The sequence below is a fragment of the Panthera onca genome, chromosome B4, assembly GCF_046562875.1.
Source record: "Panthera onca isolate mPanOnc1 chromosome B4, mPanOnc1 haplotype 2, whole genome shotgun sequence".
NCBI lineage: Eukaryota > Metazoa > Chordata > Mammalia > Carnivora > Felidae > Panthera > Panthera onca.
In genome coordinates this window covers 40,401,405-40,425,681 of record NC_138345.1, presented here as the reverse complement: position 1 = coordinate 40,425,681, position 24,277 = coordinate 40,401,405, and the positions used below count along the sequence as shown (strand labels likewise).

At 43.0% G+C, this 24,277-nt stretch overlaps 1 protein-coding gene across 1 annotated transcript in view; it reads left to right on the top strand.

Annotated features, from left to right (window-relative positions):
- Positions 1–24,277, top strand: part of ANO2 (anoctamin 2) — a 340,487-nt gene that overhangs the window by 184,777 nt on the left and 131,433 nt on the right. The window contains exons 13-14 of the mRNA XM_060658635.3: positions 3,446–3,528; positions 9,763–9,873. Of these exons, the coding sequence (XP_060514618.2) occupies positions 3,446–3,528; positions 9,763–9,873 (194 nt within the window). The remainder of the gene's footprint in view (positions 1–3,445; positions 3,529–9,762; positions 9,874–24,277) is intronic.

Genomic DNA, 24,277 nt, shown 5'->3' with positions numbered 1-24,277 from the left:
TTTGTCTTAAGAGATGCCCATGACTGAATAGCGAAAGCTTAATAACGCCAGACCCATGATCCCTTACAGACTTTTCCTAGGATCCGTAATCCCTTGTCATAGACAAACTTGGTTTTCAATTGTACTTTCCCACTCTCAAGCCCCAACAACTACCTCTCCTCTTTCCTCAATAGCTGTAATTAACAGATGCCTCTCACCCCCCCCCCCACCCCAGGGATCTGCCATAATTTACTGCCCCCCCCCCCGCCCCCGCTCCTCTCCCTCCCCCTCCTGTGGCCGTGCGGGGAAAGCAGGAAGGGTGGGATGCGTCAGAGCTTCCTGGCATAGCGTGGGGTTCGGTTGTGTTTTTTAACAGCCTTGCTGTGTTTTATGTGATTGTGTATTTGGTTGCAGCAGCCAAGAGCCGCTGGGCACAATTGCCTGCAAATTACAATTAAAAATAATAGTACTGCCTCTCATTACCATGATTATTATGATCAGTGATGCTGTGCTGGGTGGGCCTGGGCTGGGGCCCAACCTGCCAGGAGGAAGGCTGGGGAGAAGTGGCACTTTGCAGAGAGATTCTCTGTCAGTGGAGCAGGAGTGGGGGCTGCTGAGCCAGGGCTGCGTGGAAGGTGCTAGTTTGGCAGGGTCTGGGTCTGTGGGAGTCTTCAGGCCCAGCTCCTGGTTCCTCTGTCGTCCGGCTTCAGACTCCAGGGAACTTTGGAAAGTGAATGAAGCTCTATTGAAAAGGGAAGTAACGGGACAGGGTTTCTGAACTCTGTTCTGAATAGAAGTTAAGGACACTGTCTTAAGAGCCAGGCAGTCCTAGATGTGTGTGTCTCAGTTCTGCCCCTTACCAGCTGAGGGTCCATGGCCAGACAGCGTGGATCTGGCTCCTGGTCACAAAAGTCAGCACTCTGTTTTGTTTTGTTTTTTGTTTTGTTCTTAAGTTTTATTTATTTTTGAGAGAGCGAGCACAGCCAGAGGAGGGGCAGAGAGAAGGGGAGACAGAGGATCCAAAGCAGGCTTGGCGGGGGGCGGGGGGGGTTGGTGAGTGACAGCAGGGAGTCCGATGGGGGGCTTGAACTCACTGATGCTCAACCGACTGAGCCATCCAGGTGCCCCACCAAAGTCGGCACTCTTAACTAAGGTGTTGTATACCTGGAGCAAGGCTCTTAACCTTTAGGCCTCATTATGCTCATCTGTGAGGTGGGTGAAGGGATACTTACCCTGTAGTGTTCCCGTGAGAAGTGAATGAGATATGTGTGGAGCACTTGACATAGTCCCTGGCGTGTAATACACACCAGGAGCTGTGAGCTGCTCTTCGTCGTTATGACAGTCCTCCCTTGTCCTCATGGCTCCTCTGCGGTGACTTCTTTGCCCCTCTCCTCTGTTCACATGGTCAGACTTGTCTGCTTCATAGAGATGGCAGTCAGGAAGCACTCTGAGTCCCACTGTATGCAGAGCCCTCCTTAGGCGCTGAGAAGAGCGTAGGAAAAGGAGGGACGCCCTCCTCTCCACCTTGTTCTCAGGGCATCCCCAGGCCAATGCCAGGGTTGGGAGGTCACGATGCACTGACATTAAGAAGCCTCAAATCCACAGGAGAAACTGCATGAACCCATGCACTGTAATGTAGATGCCAAGTAAAACAAACATAGCCTTTAGCAACTGCACATTCAGCTGGTCTGTAGGTGTTCTGCTTAGTTCTGTGCTGTGCCCTTGGTAGACAGGCAGCTAAGAGCTGAGGAAATTTATGGCCCTGTTACTGCACTGCTCTGCATGGTGCAGCAACAGGCGCCCAGGCTCTTCCCATGCTTGGTGTCCAGGTGAGGGGGTGGCCTCAGGGAGTGTCACTTTCCTTTTTGTCCAGGGCACCAGACCTGAAGGACAATTAGGAGTGTGGAGGAGAGGGTGTCCCAAGCCTGATCCTATGGGCGAGGTGGGGCTTGAGTGGTTCAGCAGAGGATGAGGGTAGACAGTGGAGGGCACCATAGGAGAGTGGGACAGTGTGCATGAGTTGGGGGCGAGGAGGGTAACAAGGAGATGACTTAGCAGCAGTGCAAGTGTGAGGTTGTGTGTTGACAAACCGAGGGAATGGATTCAGACAGATGGGTTGGGCCGCATATACAGGATCCCCCCCATCCAGAGAGAAGAACTAGGCAATAAGGAGCCATTGAAAGTTTAGATGGGGGAGAGTGGGCATCTGCCCTCTCCCCACCCCTTCTTCACAGCCCAAATGCCATTGTTTTCGACTCCACTCAGGTGGTTTCTCTGGCAGCTAGCGCTCCCTCCGCTGCATGTCCACAGCTCTTATCTGTGCTGTTCTTTAGGCCCTGCTCACTCCATGCCTTGTATTTTAGTTATTGACAGTCTCTCCCCATAGACTATAAACAGTTTGAGAGCAAATCCACGTTAGTTTCCCCTGATCTCCCTCATGATGTCTAGAACAGTGTTGTATATGTTACAGATGATCTTAGGCCTGGTTCTTTTTGCAAGATTCAAATTGGTTCAAGCTTGCTCAGATAACAAGAGATTTGTTGTAAGAAAGCAAGAAGCAAGCTCATGGATGCAGGTAATGACAGGCAGCCAGGTGTCTGGGGAACTGGAGCTGGAGGAGCTACCGGAAACCATGGCCCTTCCTCTGTTCAGGTGCTGCATGGCTCGTCCCATGTCTGCTTCTCTTCGTGTCTCTTAGTTTCAGTTATCAAAAGAGAGTACCAGCTTGCTCCATCAGCAGGTGTTAGGTGTTCAGTCCTCGTGTCACAAGCCCATGGGTGTTGGTTCTCCCTGGTGCGTGTTGGGCTATCCCTTTAAGGGGCTGCGGCTGGAGCAGGCAGACCTACCGGCATGCAGGTGTGGGAAGCGCACAGCAGCTACTTGCCGAACAAATGGAGGAATGGGTGAACGTCACTTAGGGGAGATTGCTCCGTGAGCCACATGCAGGGGGCTCAGAAGGCTGAGACTGGGGTCAGTTAGGAGACTGTTACATGACCTCAGGTTGGGATGAGTGGGCCCCAGAGAAGGGAAGGGGTGCTGGGGACGGAAGGAAAGATGGAGAGTGAGAGCCGGCTGAGGAAGGTGCAGGAAGAAAGAATGTGTGTGGAGGCAAGATGAGGCTTGTCAAGAAAGACTACAGACCCTTCCCGTCTTATTTTCTTCATCCTTCCCTCCCTCCTTCATGTCTTGAGGTCTGTGTTTACCCTCTCCTCATAATCTAGAAGTGGGAAAGGCGCACGCAAGCATGTGTGCATGTGTATCTCCCTTTAAATATATGGAGTGAACAGTCAGGGATGTGGAATGTTTTGATCAGTTCCAGCTAGAAGTAGAAAGAAGGGAATAAGTGCTTTAAAGAGAGTCCCTGAATTTGAAATCAGTATGTTTATCCTTCACCTCCATTGGGGAACCTAAAGGGTACTCAAAATCTTCCCTTTAAAATTAATAGAACTTTTTCTCTCTTTTTAAGCTACCATGTTTCTTGAAAACTGGAAGAGATTGCAGATGCGACTGGGCTACTTCTGGGACCTGACTGGGATAGAAGAGGAAGAAGTGAGTTTCCTTGCATACTTCTCTGGGTCCTTTCTTGGTTTCACCCTGGAAATAGATCTCCTTGAGTGAGATGACCACTTAACATTTGCTGCCACATCAATCCATTGGCTCCATGGTCTTAGCTGTGGTTGATAGGCACTGAGGCCAAGAGTTCAAATCTCCACTCTTCTCTTGAGCTATAAAACATTGGACCTGATAGGTAGTCAGGTGGAAAAAGAGGTGGTATAAGAGAAAAGCCTTATGGTAGCTTTGGGATTTAACTTAACTTTTGAGATTTAATTTCTGTCTCTCATGTCATGGCTGCTAGTGTGCATGAAGCCAAAGGGTAGGAATCACTCTCATGTAGCCCAGAGCATGCATATGTAAGCCTACTGAGGGTCAAGGGAGAGGTGTGGGTGCCAGATGCTGATTGCCTTTGATGCCTGTGGAAGAAGAACCACTGAACTATTATAAGCCAGTACGGCATGTGTGAAACTAGAGGATGAGCTAAGGGCAAAGGATAGGCCCTTCTGGAGTCTAGTTTTATGGACAGATGATATTGAAAAGACTGAAAACAAATCAGCCGTCCCCCTGGGCTCTTATGAGAACCAGGTCCACAGTCCTGATGTTGGCAAACTGGCAATGAGTAGTATGTGCATGGTTGCTCACAGTTCTTATCTGTTTCCACACACTACCAGTGACTGAACAGTAAATGTGAATATTGGGTAGGCACTCCTGATATCGTGAACATTGTTGATGAGGTACTGGGAACGGTGTCTAGAAAGATCAAGGGACACTTGCATTTGCCTGAGTACCCACATGCAAAGGCTGGCCACAAGCATTATGGCGGCTACATGGAGAGCAGGCCTTTTCTGTATTCTCCCATAGTAATTGATGTGCCTCGCCTTACACTCGGGATCTTTGTGAGTCCCTATGTCTGTAGCATGACATCATTTCTTCTCCTTGATGCTATAATTGGGCAGGTGGGCATTCCATTACCATGCACTGAGTACATGGGCTCACTGTATTCCAGTCCTGTGCATTGAACATATGCCCGGGGACTGACGGCATCATGGGTTCCATGGCAAATCAGGGAATGTGCATGTGGATTCTACCTTCAGAGAGGATACAAATGAGGAAGATAAGCAACAGAGAATAATGAAGGCAATTGCCTTTCTTGGGGGAGAATGCCCAAATGAGTGCTTCCAATAAAAGAGCTGTAGAAGTGGGACTGTGGGTGTGACCTGATTGGGACATCCTTATCCTGTTGGTTCCAGTTGCTTCAGCAGAGAGAGAGACAGGGGAGTTATGGCCAGGTGTGGGGGTAGTGGTGGCGGGAGCTCCCACTCTCCTAATGAAGGGCCTAGCATGTCTCCAAAGAAGAGAAGAAGAAACATCCTGGCATCCAAGCCTGCCTGGGGCCAGAGACCAGCTAAGTGTGTGGGCTAAGTAGAGCTGAGGATGCCAGCAAGTCTCTGTTAGGAGGTATAAACACATTCACACAGAGAAAGGCATTGGTTGTGACTCAGTTCCCTCAAAATCTCAGTCACAGGCCCCTGCCAGGGGTGGCCATATGATCCATTTTCTTTAGTAGCCATGTTTCCTGTTTTCTGATGAACCCAGCGAGCAGTGGTAACTTCATGGGAAGTACATGATTTCAGGAACTCATGTGCAGGGTGAGAGTGGTCTGGCCAAGACTGGGTTTACCACAATGAGGTGGTCCTCATGGGCTCTGGTCACTCCTGATGGGTGAGGTTACTGCAAGGCAGGTTGGTTCTACAGCATGGTTGGTGTGCCTTGAGTGTGCAAGCCCAGGGCCAGGCATGGCTGAGAGGAAGGGAGGACAACCTTGTCTTTTCCTTTAATGTGTTTATATTTCAAACTAGGATATCAAACACACTTTAAGTTCAGTTCAGTCTGAACATACCCAGTAAGCACCAACTATGTACCAAGTTTTGATATGCAATATGGAATTATGTCGGGTGGTCTCTGAGCATCTCCAAAGGGTTCTATTCAACTAGGGTGCTATCTGGTCTCTAATATTTAGAACACAATGGTAAATATGTGATAGAAATTCCTTTTGGCTAATGTAGCCAGAAAAAGAAATGCCTTTTTAAAAATTTGTTTTGTTTTTATCAGAGTTTTGAAGACTGGTCAAATTCCATTGAAGAAAATTTCAAAGGGAAGAAAGGGTACCCACAGGAGGAAACAGCAGGCAGAAGTCTTGATCCAGGAAGCTAGGGGTATAGATCAGAAACAGTGAGATGATGGGAAGGTGCAGTTGGCTGTGGGAACAGGTTTGGGGATGTAGTGGTGGACAAAGCAACAAATATAGGCATGCACTCAGGTCGGGGTGGTTACTGATGGCTGCTGTGCATCTCCTGTAGGTCATGGGAAGTCATGGAGGGCAGGATAGGAAGGTGTTTATGACTTTACAAGATTCCTTATCTGAAGTGTCGTGGGCAGGTTTAACCTGCATTCAGGCGAGGAGCAAGAGGATGGCGGGTATGACTTGGGCATTGGGGAGTGGGAGGCAGGGGCCCTTGGAGGTCATGATTAGAAGTTATTTCTATTTTAACCAGATTGTATCTCTAGGAATCAGGAATATTCCCATGGTCAGCTGTCTGTAGTCCTAAGATGTTATGCTTCCCCGTGGTCTTCACTAGGAAACACTTACCTCCTCAGGGGAGAGGAGAGTGGTTAACTCACCGGGACAAAGGCTCATTTCCCCTCTGTCCTTCCCACCTGGGGGGAACCCACCATGTGGGCCACCCCAGGAAGGGTTAAACAAGTGGGATGCCTCAAGTCTAGGTTGTAAACCAGGGAGAAGTGGAAGGAGGCTAGAGACTGCTTTCTTTCAGGGCAGGGAAGGACGTGAAAAACCAAACCCAAGAGCCAACTTCTTGGGTCAGTGTGTCCCCTGCCTGAGGGACTTCCCTGTGGAACCAGCAGGGGCACCTCAAGGGATTTACTTTGGATTCTGTTCTTGTTGAAGGGAGGCCTGCAAGATCTCAAGAGTCTTTCCCTGTGAGGTGGGATGATCTTCAGCTCAGTGGGCCTCATTTGCCTCATTAGCTTCTGTCAGACCCCAGGTGTTCCTCTTAGAGAGTGTGGCCTTGTCTGAACACAGATATCCTCCCCTCAATCTCTCTCCCATCCATCATCTGTCATATCAAGCTTTAGATGACCCAGCTGGTTTCCTATCACATAGGAAGCAAAATCCTCTACCTGCTTTTTCTGACCTCAGCACATGTCATTCTCCTCCTTGCTCAGACCTTCCAGCCATGTAGACCTTCATTCTTTCCCATGCTCGTTCTAGTCTTTGCACTGGCTGTCACCTCTGCCTAGAATGCTGCAGTCTCCACATGGCCTATCTTTTCTTGACTTTTCCATACCAAAACATTACCATCCTCTGACTGGCCTTCTCAGAATCCCCATTCTAAAGCAGCCATCCTATTTTATTTCTTCCATTGTTCTTATCCCTATCTGCTGGTTTCTTATGTGTGTGTGTGTTTGCTTACTGTCACCTTCCTCCACTTGAAGATAAGCTCCTCGAGAGGAGGGACCCATTGTGACCTCAGAGCTTGGAAAAAGGCTCAGAGCACAGTAGGAGCTTGGGAACTCTTTGATGAAGGCACTTGTTGAACATATCTCTGGATTTACCTCTTTAGATCATCTCAGAGAAGGCTGGTCCTGAGTTGGCCTGGTGCCATCCTTCAGCCAGTTCCTGAGGAGACCAACCAGGTGGAAGTAGCCTTGGGAAATATTTCCCGGAGTCTTGGTGGGAGGAGTTATATGTTTGTGATGATTTTACATCAGACCACCAATCCAGAGAGGCCGTGTATGGGGAACATCAGAAATAAGAAGGACCTATCCATGGCTGGGTGCATTGGAGCAACCCTCACAGGGACTAGATTCTGCTCTGGCCATGAGCTCAGTTGTCCAGCCCTCTGCCTTTGAAGAATTCTGTAACCTCACCTGACCTTCTTGGCTACCAACAGAGAGATCCTTGTCTGACCTGCCTCAGCTAGATGCAGAGCAGCCTAACTCTGCTTTGAGAGTCTTGGACTTCTGTTTATGCACCAAGAATGCTCGGCTTGTTCCAAACAGAGGAGGGGTTCTGAATGGGGGCCCAGTGTGGGGTGAGGTGAGCCATAGCCACCACTAGAGGAATGCAGAGACATGCCTGATGGCGTGGCACATCTTTGGAAAGTCAGAGGCAGGTTGAGAGCAGCCTCCTAGTCAAGTAGGGAAAGTTCCTCAGCCCCTTTTCAGGGTATGAAAGGTAGAAACAACTCTAGCTTGAGGGGGGTTAGAATCCACATTATGGTACTCACCAAAAGGATATTGCTATGGTTTTTTAATTAAAATCTTCCATGGAGGGGCACCTGGGTGGCTCAGTCGGTTAAGCATCTGACTTCAGCTCAGATCATGATCTTGTACTCCATGAGTTCAAGCCCCACGTCAGGCTCTGTGCTGACAGCTCAGAGCCTGGAGCCTGCTTCAGATTCTATGTCTCCTTCTCTCTCTGCCCCTCTACCTCCCATGCTTGCTCTCTCTCTCTCAGAAATAAACATTAAAAAAATAAAAAAATCTTCCATGGAAATAATATAGATAAAAAGTGGCCAGATTTCAGAGGCCATGGAGGACAATTTCAAACCCCATTTCTCAAAGTATTCCTATAGGATGTTAATTTTTGGAGCAAAGGGGTTTTTTGTAAGAAATGGTGGCTTTAAAAAAATTAAGCAAGTGTCTTCACAGTAAAACTTTTCAGAGCTTCTAATATGCTCATTGTGACTCTCAGGTGATACCTTGTATGGGCTTTTCCAATCTCTTAGACCCTGAAATCCCTTTTTAGCTAAAACTCTTTTGGCACACACATTAGGAAATGATGTGGTAGAGAATGGATGAAGGTGAGAGACAAAATCAGTGAGCTTCACAAGCATTTAGAGATTCCCGGGTGCTCTGCATAGTGCTAATTACTGTGAAAAATACAAAATAAGACAGTTTTGGTAGCAGATCCTCATATTAGGAGACTCTCACATGCAAAACAGCTAGGAAAAAATAAAAGAAATATACATAATTGAGAACTATCTGTGGTACAAACTATGCAACTCTAGGCTATTCAAGAGGAAGGAGATTCCCCCAGGCATGCTGCCGCAGAGAAGTCCTGGAAGGGACGGGGCTGATGCATCCTTGGAGATTGGTAATGACAGGGTGCCTTAAAACCCTTCAATAGCATCACCCCCTGTTGCAGTGGTTATGCTTATAAGTCACATGCATGGTTTCTCCTCTCCAATGTTATGAATGTCCTGGGAAAGCCAAAGACTGGTCAGGAGCCTAGCTTGTTTGGCTTTTGGAATCTCTGACGTCTGAGCAGTGGTAGAGAAATGTGTGTACTCTGGGTCAACTCTGAGCCAGTGCCTGAACCCTTGCCTACAAGTTATCGATAAATGATGCGGGAACATGAAGTCCTCACACCTGTAGATATTTGTCCTTGGACGCTGTAGGGAAGACCTGCCAATGAGGCCAGGTGTACACTGTTAAATTCTCTTTGAAGTAAGTCCTGCATCTTCCTGCTTCAGCATCTGCATTGGTTTGACCGTAGTCCTCTTGATTAGTTAGTCTCTTTCCCCTGCCTAGTGACTCACTATTCAGGTTTATATTGCTGAATGGCTCAGTGATATCTCTTGAGCATTGGTGTACTTGCCAATGAGTTAGTCACCTAGGTTGTACAGGAAACAGGTTCAGGCAAGTGAGTTTTAAGATTCCCTGTGGCCATCTTTAGCTTTGATGTTTATTGGTCGCCATTTTAGCTTGCAGAATAATGGAGCAGGAAGTTTTGCTGTTGCCCTAACTCCCAGCTGTGGGGCACATCTGTTTCTCTGGCTGGGATTTGACTCATTGAAACTTAAAGTTTGAGGTATGAGGATAGTTAGTAGGACAACCAGATGCTTCTGTTTGTATCAGCTGCCCAGTTAATGTTTCCTCTCTCCTTTCTCAACACTGGCGCCATCCCCAGGAACGTGCCCAGGTTTGGTTTTCAGTGTGGTAACAACTATTGTGTGTTCCTTCCCTCTCCCCCACATTGTGTTCCTGGTCTAGACTCCTTGTGATCGTGTGTGGTGTTCATATCCAAATAGCATTCGATCCTAAGTCCTGACTTTATACCATACTCGTAGTGTCTGATTATCACCCACAGGCCAGGGGCTCTTCTGCCTGCTTACTTACTACTCTTTGACTCTTGGGTTTTAGGAACACTCCCGGCCTGAGTATGAAACCAAAGTTCGAGAGAAAATGTTAAAGGCAAGTGGCAAGTCGGTGGTCCAGAAATTGGGCTCCAATATGGCTGAGGATGAAGATGAGGTAAGTTGCTGGTGCTTGTTGCTCGCCATCTTCTTCGTTTCTGAAGGTGCTTTGTCATTTCATTTGGAATGCCTTCATCAGAGACTGGGCTGTGAGAAGAGGTTGACAGGAGTGGGACAGGAGGGGATGATTCATGACACATTCCGTTGACCTGCACTCAGAGCAGGCTTTTGCCATGACTTGATTTGTCTCTCTTTCTGGATGGTGGTGTCTGGCCAAAATGGGAGAGTAGGTTGGAGAAGAAAGAAACAGTTTCAGTGCAGGACTGAATCACCTAAATACCTAATAATGATAACTACCACCATACTAACTAGCACAATGGCAGTTAACCCTTGTCGAATGCTTGCTCTAGGCTAGATGCCATTCTAAGTGCATTATATTATCTTATTTTCATGGTAAATTTATGATGCTGGCATTCTTATTAGGCAAATGAAAACTAATGACAAAAGTTATGTTCATAGCTTAAGTCAGTTGCCAGAAATCACCCAGCCAGTAAATGGTGAGTAGATCTGGGATTCTGCACATCTCTGACGGTCTGTGCATCTAACCACTACATGCAATACTGCCCTTCGAGTGCAGTGAAGAAGTCCAAGCAAGACATGGCTCTTAGGGCCAGCCGAGGCAAATTCATGCCTGTGTTCACTTGAGCTACTCATATAAAGTTCCTTACATTTCATTTTATCTGGGTGGGCTTTCATAAGTAGGAATGTGATGGTGAACATGTCTTCCGAGTCCTATTTCTGAGTTTTACGGTGGCATTCAGACATTAAAACAGAGCTTCAGAATCTGTGCTGTGATCTGTAAATACGCATAGTGTGTGTGAGCTGGGGGTACAGTGTGGGGGGCTCCTCTTTGGCAGTGCCTGTCTTCTCTGAGTGCCACCCTTCTTTGAAACTGTGTGTGTGTGTGTGTGTGTGTGTGTGTGTGTGTGTGTGTGTGTGTTTATGTCTTTCCTAATCTGGTTCCTGAAAAAAATCAACAAGATTGGAAATCTGTTGTTTTTGCATGTGTCTTTTCTCCATCTTGGCTTTGAATTCAAATTTCATTTAATTTTACATTCTTAAAGTTGGAACCATTCATGTTAACATGCAAATTTATTCAAGCACCAAAACAGAAGAATGTGGTGTTTTTGAGGCCAGAACACTGGCTTTTTTCTTCTTTCTTTCTTTCTTTCTCTCTTTTCTTTCTTTCTTTCTTAAAGAAAACAGGACTTAGAAGAGAAAGAGCATGGCTCTCTGAGTTATTATTTTTTTTTTCCTAGACAAAAAGTAAGTCCAAGACCACCAATTATTCAGGGAAATAATGAATTCATTCTTAGGACAGACTAATCATCACCACCACCCTCATCAGAAAGCAAGAAGTCTGTGTTCTCAGCTTTAGCAACTCCATGCAACCTTCTTTCTCCACCCTAGAGCAATATACAATGGATAATTTTATGGAAATCACATGTAACTTTTATTGACCACTGACTCATTTAATTTTAATTCCATGGACGGGAATGCCAAGGAGCTGGAATTGCGTACATTGAGACTGTGGTTCTAATATAAACTTTGCTTGGATATATATGCATGATAGGTCACATAACTTTCAGGAACCATGAATAATTGAAAAACATCTGAATGCATTATGAATGATACATATGTTTATGTTTTAGCATTCAACATCTATTTCCATTACACTGTTGAGAATGCAAAGCTCAAAGCATCTAATGTCTTATGGGCACTGGGGAGAAAATGACCTTCCTGATTGAGCAGTGAGAGAAGAAAATGGCTTGGAATGTGATTGTCAACATCCTTCTTCTGTTCCCTCCATTCTGTTAATACTGTAAATCTTCTGTTCCTGCTGTAAGTCTAGCCAAAGATGGGAGATGAAGGGAGGAGCACGTGTTGCTGTCTGATGGGAGGGATGCTGCTCTTGCCTACTGGAAGAGTTGAGGTCAATACCCACTGTATAACATGGCTCTGGAGACCCTCTCATGTGTGGGATATTTAGGAAAGGCCCCTTCTGCTGGGGAATAGACAGGGACAAAGAACCAAAATTTAGCTGGTGGTCTTGGATATGCCTCTTGTCATCCCAGAGGATCCTCTTGGCTCTGCCTTGACTGTGACCCCGAGTCTGCATATCCTCACCTCTCTTTACTTTCCTTCCAGTTGGATGATAAGCTACCACTTATTGAGACCCAGAGCAGTATGGGAATTTGCCCAAGACCATATAATGTGTGTGGGGAAGCTGGTAGTCAAACTTAGCTTCACCCGATCCCCAAGGCCTATTGCTTTTTTATTTAATTTTGAAGATATCAACCCCATTTTTAAAGACCTCTTTATTGAGATTTAGTCCTCAGACCATAAAATTCACCCACATAAAATGTACGATTCAATAGCTTTTAGTATATTCACAGATTTGTGCAGCATTTCTACCATCTAAGTTTAAAATATTTTTTTAAGGTTTATTTATTTACTTGATGAGAGAGAGCAAGCGAGCACACAGGGAAGGGGCAGAGAGAGGGAGAGAGAGAATCCAAAGTAGGCTCCACACTGTCAGTGCTGAACCTGATGTGGAGCTGGGACTTACAAACCGTGAGATTATGACCTGAGCCGAAATCAAGAGTAAGATGCTTAACCAACTGAGCCACCCGGGCACCCCTCAAATATTTTTATCACCCCAAAAAGAAACCCTATACCTAGTAGTTACTAAACTCTGGAAAAACAACTAATCTACTTTCTTTTTCTATAGATTTGCCTATTCTGGGGCCCCTGGGTGGCTCAGTCAGTGAAGTATCTGACTCTTGGTTTCAGCTCAGGTCATGATCTCACAATTAATGAGTTCAAGCTCTGCATCGGGCTCCATGCTGACAGCGCAGAGCCTGTTTGGGATTCTCTCTCTTCTCCTCTGTCTCTGACCCTCCCGCATGCACACTTTCTCTCTCTCTCTTCTCTGTTTCTCTCTTTCAAAATAAATTAAAAAAATACAATAAAAAATAATTTGCCTATTTTGGGTTTTCATGTCAATGGTATCATGAAAAAAATGTAGTATTTAGCTGCTTTCACTTGGAAAAATGTTTTCATGATTCATCCATGTTTTAGCTACATCAGTATTTCATACTTTTTTATTGCCAAGTAATATTACATAGTTTAGATATACCTCCTTTATCAATTGGTATGATAAAGCCACTTGGATGGCTTCCACCTTTGGGCTGTTATCAATAATGGTGCTATGAATATGTGTGTACAAGTTTTTGTGTGGATGCATGTTTTCATTTCTCTTGGATTTATAGGTAAGAGTGGAATAATTGGGTCACACAGTAGCTCCATATTTAACAAGTTGAAGACCTGCCATACTATTTCCCAAAGTAACTGTACCATTATACAGTCTAACCATACAATGTATGGTTTCTCCACATCTCAGCAACACTTGCTATTATCTTTTTTATTTTATCTATCCTAGTTGTGTGAAGTGGCATTTCACCGTGGTTTTAATTAGCATATCTCTAATGACTAATAATGTTGAACATCTTTTCATGTACTTGTTGGCTGTTTGTATGCCTTCTTTGGAGAAATGCCTATTCAAATCCTTTGCCCATTTTTTACTTTTTATTTTATTTTTATTTTTTTTAAGTTTATTTATTTATTTATTTATGTATTTATGTATGTATGTATTTATTTATTTATTTATTTATTTATTTATTTATTTATTTTGAGAAAGAGAGAGTGGGGGGAGGGACAGAGAGAGAGGGAGAGAGAATCCCAAGCAGGCTCCACGTTGTCAGTGCAGAACCCAAAGCGGGGCTTGATCTCATGTACTGTGAGATCCTGACCTGAGCCGAAATCAAGAGTTGGACATTTAACTGACTGTGCCACCCAAGTGCCCTCTTTGCCCATTTTTTAAATTGTTCTCTTATGATCATGTTGTAAGAGTTATTTAATAATCTAAATACCAATCCAATATATAATATGATTTACAAATATTTTCTCCTGTTGAATGGATATTGTTTTTTAATTTTATTGATGATACAATTCAAAGCACAAAAAGTTTTGTTGTAATTCAAATTATATGTATTTCCTTTTGTCACTGGGGCTTTTGTATCATATCCAAGAAATCATTGCCTAGTTCAAGGTCATAGACATATACTCCTAGGTTTTCTTCCAAGGGATTTTTGTGTTGGCTCTTATATTTTTAGGTGTATGATCCATTTTGAGTTAATTTTTATGTATTAGTTAACTAACTAAGGTGTCCAAATTCTTGTTTTTTGTTTGTTTTTGCATGTGGATATTCAATTGTCTAGCACTATTTGTTGAAAGACTATTATCTCTACTGAATTATATTGACATCCTCATCAAAAATCTATTCAATATAAATGTAAGAATTTGTTTCTGGACACTCAATTGTATTCTGTTAACCCATGTGTCTATCTTTATGCCAGTGCCACATTGTCTTGATTACTACACTTGTGTAATAAGTTTTGAAATTGGGAATGTGACTTTGACTTTGTGCTTCTTTTTTAAAATTGTTTTGATGATTCTGGGTGCCTTGCATTTCCATATGAATTTCATAACCAGCTTATCAATTTCTGTAAAAAACACATGCTAGGATTTGTGATAGGAACTGAGTTGAATCTATAGGTTAATTTAGGAATATTGCCATCATAATACTATTAAGTCTTTTTTTTTTAATTTTTAGTGTTTATTTATTTTTGAGAGAGAGAGAGAGAGAGAAAGAGCGAGAGAGCAGGGTAGGGAGAGGGAGAGAGAGGGAGACACAGAAACTGAAAAGGCTCCAGGCTCTGAGCTGTCAGCACAGAGCCTGATGTGGGGCTCGAACCCATAGACCATGAGATCTTGACCTGAGCCAAAGTCGGACATTTAACCGAATGAGCTACCCAGGCGCCCCACACTATTCTTATAATCTATGAGCGTGATGTATCTTTCTATTTACTTAGATCTTATTTAGTTCCTTTCAACAATGTTTTATATTTTCAGTGTAGAAGTCTTGTACATATTTTGTTAAATTTGTTTGTAATTATTTTATTCTTTTTGATGCTATTGCGAATCGTTCTTAATTTCTGTTTTGCATTATTCATTGCTAACATATAGAAATATAATTGATTTTGTATCCCACAACTTTGGTGAACTCATTTTTTAATTCTAATAGTTTTTAGTGAACTCCTTATGATTTTCTATGTATAAGATCATGTTATCTGTGAATAGAGATAGTTTTACTTCTTCCTTTCCCAATCTGGATGCATTTTATTTCTGTCTCTATCTCTTTTTTTCTAGCTAATTGCTCTGACTACAATCTCTTGTACAATGTTGAATAGAAGTGAGGAGAACAGACTTCCTTGTCTTGTTCTTGATCTTGATCTTAGGAGAAAAAAAAATTAGTCTTTCACCATTAAGTGTGATGTTAGCTGTGGCCCATTGCTTTTTTGTTCTCTCTTTGTAAGGCTTCCCAGAAAACAATTTACATCACATAAACACGATGCTTATTTGAAATGAAACATTCTATACTGTAATGAGGTGGTAACTACATGTCCACATTCGGGAGAGACAGTGTGGTATGGCCCAAGGCTGGCTGGCTGGGTCATGGTACTTTCATCAGGTAGTTGAGCTTTTCCCTGGGTCTTTTCTGCTTCGGCTGTCACATGGGAAGATTGAGTTATAGCCTCTGTGGTTCTGAGAGTTGGTGACTTTCTTTGTTTATGTGAGAGATGATGTTGGCCGTTAGCCCATAACTTTGGGGCATAGACTGTCTCTTATTTGTCTTAGGTGGTGTTAATTTGGATATTCTTACATCTGTTTTTTAAATATGCCTTTTTAAAAAGTTTTACTTTAATTCCAGTTAGTTAACAACAGTGTAATATTAACTTCAGGAGTATAATATAGTGATTCCACACTTCCATACAACACCCGGTGCTCAAGTGTCCTCCTTAATCCCTATCACCTACTTAACCCCTCCCCCTGCCCACCTCCCTTCTGGTAACCATCAGTTTGTTTTCTATAGATAAGAGTCTGTTTCTTGGTTTGCCTCTCCCTCTCTCTTTTTTTCCCCTTTGCTCATTTGTTTTGTTTCTTAAATTCCACATATGAGTGAAATCATATGGTATTTGTCTTTCTCTGACTTATTTCGCTTAGCATAATACTCTGTAGCTCCATCCATGTCTTTGCAAATGGCAAGATTTAATTCTTTTTTATAGCTCAGTAATATTCCTCTGTGTGTGTGTGTGTGTGTGTGTGTGTGTGTGTGTGTGGTATATATACCACCTCTTCTTTATCCATTCATCAGTTGATGGACTCTTGGGCTATTTCCATATTTTGGCTATTGTAGATAATGCTGCTATATGCATCAGGGTGCATGTATCCCTTTGAATGAGCATTTTTGTGTCCTTTGTTTTTAATTTTTTTTTAACCTTAATTTTTTTGAGACAGAGAGAGACAGAGCATAAATGGGGGAGGGTCAGAGAGAGAGGGAGACACAGAATCCAAACCAGGCTCCAGGCTCTGAGCTGTCGGCACAGAGCCCGACGCGGGGCTTGAACTCACAGACCCTGAGATCACGACCTGAGCCGAAGTCAGACGCTCAACCGACTGAGCCACCCAGGTGCCCCCGCATTTTTGTATCCTTTGGGTAAATAACCTAGTAGTTCAATTGCTGGATCATAGGGTAGTTCTGGTTTTTTTTTTAATGTTTATTTATTTTTGAGAGAAAGAGAGACAGAACATGAGCAGAGACAGAGGGAGACACAGATTCTGATGCAGGCTCCAGGTTCCAAGCTGTCAGCACAGAGCCCTATGTGGGGCTTGGGCTCACAAACTGTGAGATCATGATTTGAGCCAAAGTCATATTCTTAACCAACTAAGCCATCCAGGTGCCCCAGGATAGTTCTATTTTTAACTTTTTGAAGAACCTCCATACTGTTTTCCAGAGTGGCTGCACCAGTTTGCATTCCCACCAACAGTGCCAGAGGGTTCCTTTTTCTCCACATCCTCGACAACACTTTTTGTTCTTGCATTTTTTATTTTAGCCATTCTGACAGGTGTAAAGTGATATCTCATTTTGATTTGTATTTCCCTGATGAACAGTGATGTTGAGCATCTTTTTATGTGTCTGTTGGCCATTTGTTATGTCTTCTCTGGAAAAATGTCTTTTCATGTCTTTTGCCCATTAAAAAAATTTTTTTTAAGTTTATTTATTTTTGAGAGAGAGATAGAGCAAGTGGGGGAGGGATAGAGGGGGAAAGAGAGAATCTCAAGCAGGCTCCACACTGTCAGCATGGAGTATGATGTGGGCTTGAACTCACAAATTATAAGATCATGACCTGAACCAAAACCAATAGTTGAATGCTCAACTGACTGAGCCACCCAGGTGCCCCATCTTTTGCCCAATTTTTATTTTTATTATTTTTTTTTTAAAATTTTTTTTCAACGTTTTTTATTTATTTTTGGGACAGAGAGAGACAGAGCATGAACGGGGGAGGGGCAGAGAGAGAGGGAGACACAGAATCGGAAACAGGCTCCAGGCTCCGAGCCATCAGCCCAGAGCCTGACGCGGGGCTCGAACTCACGGACCGCGAGATCGTGACCTGGCTGAAGTCGGACACTTAACCGACTGCGCCACCCAGGCGCCCCTCTTTTGCCCAATTTTTAATTGGATTATTCATCTTTGGGGTGTTGAGTTTTAGAAGTTCTTTATATATTTTGGATACTAATCCTTTATCAGATATGTCATTTGCAAATATCTTCTCCCATTCCATAGATTGCCTTTTTGTTTTAGTGATTGTTTTCTCATTGTGCAGAAGCTTTTTATTTTGATGAAGTCCCAATAGTTTATTTTTGCTTTTATTTCCCCTGCTTCAGAAGACATATTTAGAAGGAAGTTGCTACAGCAGATGTCAAAGAGGTTACTGCCTGTGTTCTCCTCTAGGATTTTTATGGTATCAGGTCTTACATTTAGATTTTTTTTAATTTTTAAATTTTTAAATTTATTTTTGAGAGAGAGAGAGAGAGACAGACAGAGCGAGAGCTGGGGAGGAGCAGAGAGAGAGAGAGAGAGAGAGACACCGAATCTGAAGCAGGCTCCGGGCTCTCAGCTGTCAGCACAGAGCCCGACATGGGACTCAAACTCACAAACTGTGAAATCATGCCCTGAACCGAAGTTGGATGCTTAACTGACTGAGCCACCCAGGCACCCCTCAGGTCTTACATTTAGGTCTTTAATCGGTTTTCCATTTATTTTTGTGTATGATATAAGAACATGGTCCAGTTTCCTTCTTTTCCATGTTGCTGACCAGTTTTGCCAACATCATTTGTTGGAGAGGTTGTCTTTTTCCCATTGAATATTCTTTCCTGCTTTGTTGAAGATTAATTGACCATATAATTGTGGTTTCATTTCTGGGTTTTATGATCTATTAATCTATACGTCTGTTTTTATGCCAATACCATACTGTCATGATTTCTACAGCTTTGTTAGATAAGTTGACGTCTGGAATTGTGATGCCTCTAGCTTTGCTTTTCTTTTTCAAGTTTCCTTTGGCTCTTTGGGGTCTTTTGTGGTTCCATATAAATTTTAGGATTGTTTGTTCTAGCTCTGTGAAAAATGCTATTGGTATTTTAATAGAGATTCCATTAAATGTGTAGATTGCTTTGGATACTATAGACATTTTAACAATATTTGTTCTTTTAGTCCATGAGCATGGAATGTTTTTCCATTTCTTTATGTTATCTTCAATTTCTTTCATCAGTGTTTTATGGTTTTCAGAGTACAGGTCTTTTGCCTTATTGGTTAGGTTTATTCATAGGTATCTTACTGTTTTTGGTGCAGTTGTAAGTAGGGTTGATACCTTAATTTCTTTTTCTATTGTTTCATTATTGGTATACAGAAATGCAGAAGATTTCTATATATTGGTTTTGTATCCTGTGATTCCACTGAATTTGTTTATTAGCTCAACAGTTTTTTGGTGGAGTCTTTTGGGTTTTCTGTATGTAGTATCATGTCATCTGCAAATAGTGAAAGTTTTACTTCTTCCTTGCTGATATGGATGCCTTTTATTTCTTTTTGTTTTCTGCTGTGGCTAAGACTTTCAGAACTATGTTAAATAATAGTGGTAAAAGTGGACATCTCTGTCTTGTTCCAGACCATAAAGGAAAAGCTCTCAGTTTTTCCCTATTGAGGATGATAATAGCTGTGGGTTTTTCATTTATGGCCTTTATTATGCTGAGGTGTTCCCTCTAAACGTACTTTGTTGAGGGTTTGTATCATGAATGGATATTGTGCTTTGTCAGCTGTTTTTTCTGCATCTGTTGAGAGGATCATATGGTCCTTATCCTTTCTTTTATTCATGTGGTGTATCATGTTGGTAGATTTGCAAATATTGACTCACCCTTGCAACCCAGAAATAATTCTCACTTGATTGTGATGGGTGATTTTTTTTTTAATGTACTGTTGGTTTCTATTTGCTAGTATTTTATGGAGAATTTTTACATCCATGTTTATCGGGGATATTGGCCTGTAGTTCTCTTTTTTAGTGGAGACTTTATCTGGTTTTGGTATCAGGGTAATGCTGACTGCATAGAATGAATTTGGAAGTTTTCCTTCTTTTTTCATTTTTTAGAATAGTTTGAGAAGAATAGGTATTAACTTTATTATTATTTAAAAAAATTTTTTTTAATGTTTATTTATTTCTGAGACAGAGAGAGACACAGCATGAATGGGGGAGGGGCAGAGAGAGAGGGAGACAGAATCAGAAGCACGCTCCAGGCTCTGAGCTGTCAGCACAGAGCCAGATGCGGTGCTCGAACTCACAAACTGTGAGATCGTGACCTGAGCTGAAGTCGGCCACTCAACCTACTGAGGCACCCAGGCACCCCTTAACTTTAAATGTGTGGTAGAGTTCACCTGTGAAGCCATCTGGCCCTGGATTTTTGTTTTTTGGGAGTATTTTGATTACTGATTAAATTTCTCTGCTGGTTATCAGTCTGTTCAAGTTGTCTGTTTCTTTTGTTTCAGTTTTTCTTGTGTATATGTTACTAGAAATTTGTCCATTTCTTCCAGGTTGTCCAATTCGTTGACATATAGTTTTTCATAATATTCTCTTATAATTGTATTTCTGTCCTGTTAGTTGTTATTTCTCCTCTCTCATTTGTTGTTTTACTTGTGATTTTATTTATTTGGGTCCTTTATCTTTTATTTTTGATAAATTTGGCTAGAGATTTATCACTTTTATTAATTTTTTCAAATAACCAGCTTCCTGGTTTCATTGATCTGTTCTATTGTTTGTTTGTTTTTTTTTTTTTTTTAGTTTCTATATCATTTATTTCTGCTCTTATATTTTTATTTCTTTTCTTCTGCTGGCTTTAGGCTTTATTTTCTTTTTCTAGCTCCTTTACATGTAAGGGTATATTGTTTATTTGAGAGTTTTCTTGCTTCTTGAAGTAAGCCTGTATTGCTATATACTTGCCTCAGAACTTCTTTTGCTGCATCTCAAACGTTTTGGACAATTTTGTTTTCATTTTAATTTGTTTCCATATATTTTTAAATTTCTTCTTTGATTTTCTGGTTGACCCATTCATTGTTTAGTAGCATGTTGTTTAACCTCCATGTATTTTTGGTCTTTCCAAATTTTTTCTTGTGTTTGACTATTTTCATAGTATTGTGGGCAGAAAAGAGGCATGGTATGATTTCAACATTTTTGTATTTGTTGAGGCCTGTTTTGTGAACTAATATGTGATCTATTCTGTAGAATGTTCCATGTGCACTTGAAAAGAATGTGTATTCTGCTGTTTTAGGATGGAGTGTTCTGAATATATCTGTGAAATCCATCTGGTACACTGTGTCATTCAAAGCCATTGATCCTTGTTTATTTATTTAAAAAAATTTTTTTAACGTTTATTTATTTTTGAGACAGAGAGAGACAGAGCATGAACAGGGGAGGGGCAGAGAGAAAGGGAGACACAGAATCTGAAACGGGCTCCAGGCTCTGAGCTGTCAGCACAGAGCCCGACGTGGGGCTCGAACTCACGGACCGTGAGATCATGACCTGAGCCGAAGTTGGACGCTTAACCGGCTGAGCCACCCAGCCGCCCCATCCTTGTTTATTTTGTTTACATGATCTGTCCATTGATGTAAGTGGGGTGTTAAAGACCCCTACTATTATTGTGTTATTATCAATGAGTTCCTTTATGTTTTTTTTAAATATGAAATTTATTGTCAAATTGGTTTCCATACAACACCCAGTGGTCATCCCAAAAGGTGCCCTCCTCAATACCCATCACCCACCCCCCTCCCTCCCACCCCCCATCAACCCTCAGTTTGTTCTCAGTTTTTAAGAGTCTCTTATGTTTGTTTTTAATTGTTTTATATATTTGGGTACTCCCATGTTAGGTGCATAAATACTTACAGTTGTTAGATCTTCTTGTTGGATTTTCCCCTTATGATTATATAATGCCCTTCTTTAGCTCTTGTTACAATCTTAGTTTTAAAGTCTAGTTCATCCAATATAAGTGTTGCTATTCCAGCTCTCTTTTGACATCCATTTGCATGATAAATGTTTCTCCATCTCCACCCTTTCAATCTGCAGGTGTCTTTTGGTCTGAACTGGGTCTGTTGTAGGCTTCTTACATATATTCTTATGATTTTCAAGGGTATAGGCATAGTGAGGATAGTAATAATAATAAAATTCTGAGTAATATTTAAGGCTTTACATGTTTTATTTCATATAGGTCTCAAAACCATTATTATCTCCAATTTATAAATGTGAAAAGGCTGAGGATTAAAGAAATGAACAACTTGCTCAAAGCTAATATGTGGCAGAATCAGAGTATGAGCCAGGCAGTCTGACTCCAGAGCAATGCTCTTGACCACTGTGCTTCTCTGTCCTTCGAATGTTTTCCCTCAACAGATCCTCAAACATGACTAAAAAGTCATGCTTGCTTTTTCTTCCTTATATTAAGGCAAGAAGGACAAGGGTATTCATTGGAAAGACTGGAATGAGACAAACTTGCTAACCTACTTTTTCTTTAATAGTTTTGTGTAAATGCTCATGGCGTGATGCTCTGTTTCCACTGAAGACAACCATGAGTAGAATTAGCTCAGTTTACAGCAGGAGGTTCAACAGACAGTAGGAAAAATTCAGGAACATAAACATATATATATGTTGTGTTTCCAAGGAAGAATCTAGAGTCTGATACTTTTAATAAAAGAATAGGCTCTCTCTCTTTCTCTTTCTACCCCAGCCCCCTAAATCAGTTTGAATCTCTTCCGGATTAGTCTGTCCTGGACCAATTTGGAGGTTTCCTCAAGTTTTCCTCCAGGGCAAGGTTTTTCTCTGTGCAGGATGATAAGGCTTGAAGCTGAGTATGGCAAGATGCTGTGGATGGTGGGATTGGGGAGCAGTCCCGATCTTTCCTGTCATCCCTCTGACCTTTCACTCAGCCCCTTCTAATTCTAGCCTATGCCTCCTTTTCTTTCAATAAGCTTTGTATTAGCTAGAGTACACTCAGAAAGCAGAGCACATGCCAGTTGAGGGAAAACAATAGGAGGACCTAATTACAGAGGTGTTAGAACTGGGCAGGTAGAGGAAGCAGGAAACAGGAAGCCCAGAGATTGGCAGCTTCAGGGAATTGCTGCCATTCTTAGGACTGCAAACACAAAGAGGGAGGTGGGATTACCAGAGGCCAGGTGCCACGACCACCCAGTGGGGGCTGGAACCCTGCAGGAGGTGCAGCTACTTCTGGAGATGCCTTGGAGGAGACAGTGGAGGAGAAATACCCTGAATCTCCCCCCCTACCCTCCAGTCTCCCACCAGTGCCCCCCATTGGCCAAACCCAACTCAAAGTCAGTTGTTCACTTCTTCTGGGGGAATATCGTTTTCAGGGGTCAGTACCCAAGCAGAGGAAGGGAACGGCTGAGTGGATCTGAGAGCAAGTGGCAAAGCACTGGAACATGGGTTCAGTCAGTAAGTCAGCACACCCTTACTCATTGTAGCTGATGAGCCACAGCTCCTTCCTAGCCAGGCCCTTACTTTGGGGAGTTAAGAAGCTACTGGGGCGCAGAAATAAAAATTTGGCAAAAAGCACAATAACGCCCACCACTAATAATGAGTACCCGGAAGATCAGTTGTTCAGACTGCTCATGAGTTGTGAATGTTTGTGTGAGCATGTGTGAGAGTGTGTGGTAGTATGTGTGTGTAGGAGAGACAGAGTGTGTGTGTGATGGGGCGGGATGTGGGGGGGTTGTCACTGGTGCGACACAGATGGGATCAGATAACTGATGGCTTCAGAGAGGAGGGGAAATGTATTTTCATGTCAAGGAACAAGGAATGTGTAGCAAGCTGGGAGGTGGCAAATGTGAGACCTAAAAGCATGTTCTCCTGTAAAACAAACCACTGAGAAGACTCTAAAGCAAACTCCTATCTAACCGGTCCCCAGAGTTTACCTCACAGGACTTGTCACCCAGCTGTTTACCCGGTGCGGGCGCGCCACCTGTGCTCCCGTGGTGGCCAGGCGCTGCCTGCGATGCTACATTTACTGAATGTTTTATGGGGAGCGTCGAAGCTAGAACATGTGCCAAAAGGAGGCCTGGGGATAGATGGGTGTTAATTTACTGTTCAGTGCACCACTCTGGGGACAATTATTTCAAAGGAAAACTCATCTAAAGTTAAAGTATTGAAACATTTACGACAGATGCCTCTGGCAGGCGCAACAGACAAAACATGTGGAATAAATTATGCATAATTGTAGGGCCTTTGACGAGGAGGCTGGGACAACAGCACCAGGAAGCTCAGGACTGTCAGCTCAGGGGGGGAAGAGGGGCCCAGGGAGGGTCGGGGCTGTCCGGGCCAAGGGGGTATGGCCCAGACTTTCCACAGAGGCCCTTGGTGGTCCGTGAGAATGTTCCGTGGAACAGAGTGAAGTTCCCTCAGACCCTCTTTGAAGGCACTATATGACCATTTGAGGGTCAAAAAAAAAAAAAAAAAAAAAAAAGAGAGATCTAAGTAATTCTCTCAGACTCTTCTTAGGGGTTAAGAAGGTTCCCCATCGGCACAGGGATACAATGGGGACAGAAAATGACTCAGTTTGCCAAAGAGTCACATCACGAAGAGCTAAGGTGAGGCTCGATCCTGGGTCCATTGTTGAAAGCCTCGTATTTGCATTGGTGCCCGCAGTCACTAATCTTCATTATTACCTGGGTGTTTCATAGCCTCTCACTATTATGGCTGAGTTCTAAATGCTGGCACCATTCTGGGCCTTCAGTCTCACCTGTGCTTCTGCATGAACTGAGGACTGTCAGGAAAGAGGCTGCTTCTATCCCACGCTCCTTCTGGAGGAGTCAGTCTTCTTGCTTCTCAGACCAGCCCTTACTTAAACTGATAAGGACCAACTGACCAAGGGCTGGTCAGCTCTGAAATCCAAGT